Here is a 5,293-nt window from a genome sequence, read left to right on the forward strand (position 1 = left end):
GAAAAGAAAAGAAGGATACTGGTCTGTAGTTGTTGACATCGGAGGATCGAGTGTAGTTTTTCAGAAGGGGTGCAACTCTCGCTCTCTTGAAGCCGGAAGGGGGAGTAGCCCAGGCGTCAAGGATGAGTTGATGAGCAGTGAGGTAAGGGAGAAGTCCCGGAAATGTTGGTCTGGAGAAGACGAGGGGGATAGGGTCAACGGGCAGGTTGTTGGGCGGCCGGCCGTCACAAGACGCGAGATTTTCAATCTGGAGAGAGAGGGAGAAAGAGTCAAAAGCACAGTGTATGTCAGCTGTGAGCAGAACCACGGTGTTTTTGACTTAGCAAACGAAGGATCGGATGTCGTCGACCTTTCTTTAAAAATGAGTTGAGCGAAGTCATCCACAGAGAGGGAGGAGGGGGGTGAGGGGGAGAATTCAGGAGGGAGGAGAAGTGGCAAAGAGCTTCCTTAGGGTTAGAGGCAGATGCTTTGAATTTAGATGGTAAAAGTGCTTTAGCCAGCCAGAGAAGAAGAGCTGAGAATGTAGAGAGAGGAGTGAAAGATGCCAGCGTCCGCAGGAGGCGAGTTTTCCTCCATTTCCGCTCGGCTGCCCGGAGCCCTGTTCTGTGAGCTCGCCAATGGAGTTCGGTCGAGCCACGGCAGCAGGAGGGAGAGCGACCGAGCCGGCCTGGAGATAGGGGACATAGAGAGTTAAAGATGCAGAAAGGAGGAGAGGAGGGTTGAGGAGGCAGAATCAGGAGATAAGTTGAAGAAGGTTTGAGCAGAGGGAGAGAATGATAGGATGGTAAGAGGAGAGTGCGGGAAGAGACGCAGGTTGGACCGGCGCAGGATACCATCCGAGTAGGGGCAGTGTGGGAAGTGGTGGCATGAGAGCGAGGGGAAGGATACAAGTAGTGGTCGGAAGACTTGGAGGGAGTTGCAATGAGATTGGTGAAGAACAGCATCTAGTAAAGATGAGGTCAAGCGTATTGCCTGCCTTGTGAGTAGGGGGAAGGTAGAGGTGCAGGTCAAAAAGAGGAGAGGAAAGTGAAAGAAGGAGCAGAGAGAATGAGTCAAACTTAGACGTGGCGGAGGTAAAGATCACCCAGAACTGTAGAGGTGAGCCATCCTCAGAAAGAAACTTATCAAGGCGATCAAGCTCATTGATGAACTCTCCAAGGAACCGGGGGCGAATAAATGATTAAGGATGGTAAGCTTGAAAGGCTGGTAACTGTGACGCATGAATTCCTAGGAGGCGATAGACAATGGTCAGGGGAGAAAGAGAGAATGTCCACTTGGGAGAGATGAGGATCCCAGATGCCACCCACCCCGCTACCAGAAGCTCTCGGGTTGCGAGAAAACACGTGCAGACGAGGAGAGAGCAGTAGGAGTAGCCAGTGTTATCTGTGTAATCCATGTTTCCGTCCAGGGCCAAGAATCGGGACTGGAGGGAAGCATAGGCTGAGATGAACTCTGCCTTGTTGCCGCAATCGGCAGTTCAAGAGGCTGCCGGAGACCTGAACTCCATGTGGGTCGGTGCGCGCATGGGACCACCAGGTTTAGAAGTGGCCACGGCCACGCGGTTGGGAAAGCGTTGTATGGTCTGTGCAGAAGGACGAGGAAGAAGGATAGACAGACACATAGTGACCAGGCATACAGAAGAAAGAGCTACGCTAATGCAAAGGAGATTGAATGACCAAGGTGGACTACACGTCCGATCGAATTGATTCAGAGAGTAAGCTATATACGTTTTGCAAAAAAATATCTTATTGACAAAATCCGACCCTACAGTGCCGACTGGCTGGTGAAGTAGTCTAGCTAGCTAATGAGCTGCAGTGAGTACTTAAGTTTGAAAGTGTAGCTGGCTATAGGTTAGCCTACGAATAAGTCTGGCTAGGTAAACCTTGACAATTTACCTACCCACCATTACACAATTATCTTGACTGCTGGCCCAGTAGCAGTGTTGCCTACGTTAAAAGACAGAAAAATAGCTGGACTAGCTAAACCTCCGGTAATTACGATAATTACCTCTAAACTACACAATTATCTGATACAAAGACAGCAACGACCACCCCACTACCTTGTAGCTTACCACTGACAACGACCCAATCAAGTCAATTCCGTTGAATGTAATAGTTTCTACAGTGTTTGCTATTCGGCTAGACGAATAGACGTTGGCTAAGCTGAGCTAACGCTGGCTAGCTAGCAGATTGTGCCTTATCGTAGAAGGACGAAAAATAGACTGGCTAGCTAACCTCGAACAGCATGTAATTAACGATAATTACTCTAAACTACACAATTATCTTGGATAACCCAGAGAGACAATCTATGTAGTCTAGCTAACACTTACACTAGCAAGTCGTTCCCATCTGTACAATGAGATTACTTTTCTACAGTTGCGTTCTATTCGGTAGACGCGTCAGACGTGCGCTAGCTGGCTAGCTGCTGGCTAGCTAAGCCCCCAGTGTTGCGACCTACGTTAGAAGGACGAAGAATAGCTGGCTGAGCTAACCCTCGCCCGGTCCGAATTAACCGATACTTCCTAAACTACCACCAACCATCTTCTGACCCTCACCCACCTCCAACCGCGAACCGGCTAATGTAGGCGTAGCTAAACAACAAACTACCCTAGAGGTGTCCCTTAAGGGCAAGAAATTGTTGCCTTAGAGAAGAAAAATTGTAATCCTGCGAAGAAAAAGCTATTTTTGATCTATTACCATTTTTAAATTGAAAAATAATAGACGAGTGAGATAAAAAATAGCACAAATAGTCCACGTTCATCAATGGACCTTTAAACAAAGACTAAAAGAAAACACTCGATTTCGAGACATGGCGCTTTTTGAAAAAAAAGAATTAGAGCTTTCATTCAACAATCTAATAGAATACCCAAAAAGATGGAGGAAATAAGTATTAGCCAGATAGCGACGTGATCAATAAAGGGTTATCATTCCCAAATTGCATAAAAAATCCCAACCACAACAATTTTCACGTAGGATGAGAATGTAAGACGAGTGGTGACAAGTGGCCTTCCGGAAGTGAAATTCATAAGCGCGCGCCGTGGAACCTTATCAGTACTTTGTGAGGTTGTTTACAGCCTGAATTCCTGTGAGAACCCCATGAATGGGAACCAGGTATGGTGGGGGTAGGGAGGTAAGTTGGGGTATTGTGTGTGTGTGTCGTACTGGCAAGATGTTGTGTTGTGTGAGGGAAGAAGAACCATAACCAATATTTAAATAGATAAAAGTAAAAGAATAACAAGAAACCCTCAAATATTGATCCCAAGTCAGAGGATACCCTTTACCCGTAATATCAAGAGAAAAGATCAGACACACAACCCTCGGTTGTACTGTAAATGAAATGTAATACTACCTGCCGGAGCGAAATGCCACCTCCCAACTCGTCTTTTCTAGTAGAATTGTAGGCAGTGCAGCTGACATAAGGCGCAGGGCTAAATACCTAGCAAAAGATCTCTATCAGAATGATCATGAGCCAGGTGCGGGATTGCGCGACGAGATATGTAGTGAGGCCAGCCAAACAGAGAGCTATACAGGTACGCCAGTGGTGTCTCAGGTGTTTTCCAGGACTGTTCAGGTTTGTGGTCACTAGTGATGTCACCCATTGACACCTTTTTGTATGCTTACCTTTTGTTTTTTCCTATGCATCTACAGTTACCTTGCTCCCATGCACCTGTGTGTCGTTCCCTTGTTAGTATTTTAAACCCTGTGTGTTCCTCAGTTCTTTGCTCTAGTGTTCTGCTCATGTTCTCAGCAACCCAGCCCCAGCCCTCTGTTGTGAAACAATATATTTCGCTTATTGGATTTCCAGAGGTTCTCTGGTTTAGTGCTTGTTATTTTTTTGAGTAGTCCTTTGAGTTTTTACTCCCCTGCACTGTTTTTACCACTTTGTGAAGTTTCTTTGTATTTTGGAGGTATCCATTTTGTGGCCTCTTGGCTTTATTTTGACGTTGTGGATTAATATTCTGTGCACCTGAACATCTATAGTACCTTTTATTTTAAAACCCACCATCTCCCTCATAGTACTGCTGAGGCTGAGCCCCAGTGCTATCTAGGTTCTGCGACTATTAGTGACGTCTTCTCACCGGTTCCTGACAAAACACGGAGCCTTTAAAATGAACCCAGAGGCAGCCTAGTACCCAGGACTTTTTCCGCATTAGCTGTCCCCCACCCGACGGGACTGTCCTCTCGTCACGGTAAGCTGCTCATGGTTCAGCAAGCAGGCCCTTACTGATTCGTGCGACCCATGCCTCACTTACTGTCGGAGATGAATGACTTCCATAAAAAAAGCACACTTCACGATTTACAATCTTCGTGCCCCGCAACCGCCTTGCTGCTCCAAAGTTCATCAGATTCAAGTGCCCGTGGCAAGTTAATACCCCCTGGCTGAACCCCTCCGTCTGCCGACCTCAACCCAACGTCCAGTTGATCCGAGTGTTATGTAAGGGCGTTTTTCCCCAATTTCTGCTCCGCCTTCGAGCGTGCAACCCTCGATCGTTCCCAGCCGAGCCGCCGTCCGAAGATAGCTATTATATTCATCACCAGCACCTGCTGTCGGAAAACAGCCCTAAGCCTGGTGACTATCTGCTCGTAGTGGGAATGCCACAAAACCGTCCCTGACTGTGGCCAGCATACGCTCTGAACTTTCTTGCTGCATAGATTCAAGACGAGTGTTAGCAAGAATCCCACCAGGGTCCGTGATCTCAGCCAAACAGCCTCACTAGACTTCTTACAAGCCAAAGTAGGCCCAGCGTGACGGACTATGCCATCCAGTTACCGCACAACAGACCGCTGCCCAGCAAGCGAGTGGCACACCTGAACGACGACGAGCGCTCACAGTGTGTTTTTTGAAGGGTCGTCCGACCACCATCCAAGATGAAACTGGGCCACTCGCGGAACCACCGGAACAATGCCTCGAGTCCCTGATCGAAGTGTTGGCGTGTGCTTCACGCCATAACCCCTAAGCGTCTGATGGAGAGATAGACGAGACTTCAACCGTAATCTCTTCACACCCCCCTAGCTTCCTATCTTTGGTCCCAGCTACCGAGTCCCCACCTTTCATAGCCTCGCTGACTCCAACCGTGGCGAGAAACCCTTATAGCAGGTTCTCCACGCATTCCCAGCCGCCTGCGCAGAAGCACGCACCCCGCCAAGACATGAACAGGAGTAAGCGGTATGCTGTCTATATTGCGGCTAAAACCAGGCCATTCTGCCCTCCACAGATGTCCGGGACCTTCCAGGTAGAAAACGCACTCTCCCGTGCAGCCTGCAGGCATCTCGGTAACGCGCTCATCGCTTTT

At 48.3% G+C, this 5,293-nt stretch overlaps 1 protein-coding gene across 1 annotated transcript in view; it reads left to right on the forward strand.

The window, feature by feature from the left end:
• The first annotated feature begins 541 nt into the window (after positions 1–541).
• Positions 542–5,293, forward strand: part of LOC111972903 (fibronectin type III domain-containing protein 1) — a 22,115-nt gene continuing 17,363 nt past the window's right edge. The window contains exons 1-2 of the mRNA XM_070446761.1: positions 542–689; positions 5,034–5,273. Of these exons, the coding sequence (XP_070302862.1) occupies positions 542–689; positions 5,034–5,273 (388 nt within the window). The remainder of the gene's footprint in view (positions 690–5,033; positions 5,274–5,293) is intronic.

The sequence above is a fragment of the Salvelinus sp. IW2-2015 genome, linkage group LG14 (assembly GCF_002910315.2).
Source record: "Salvelinus sp. IW2-2015 linkage group LG14, ASM291031v2, whole genome shotgun sequence".
Classification (NCBI taxonomy): Eukaryota; Metazoa; Chordata; class Actinopteri; order Salmoniformes; family Salmonidae; genus Salvelinus; species Salvelinus sp. IW2-2015.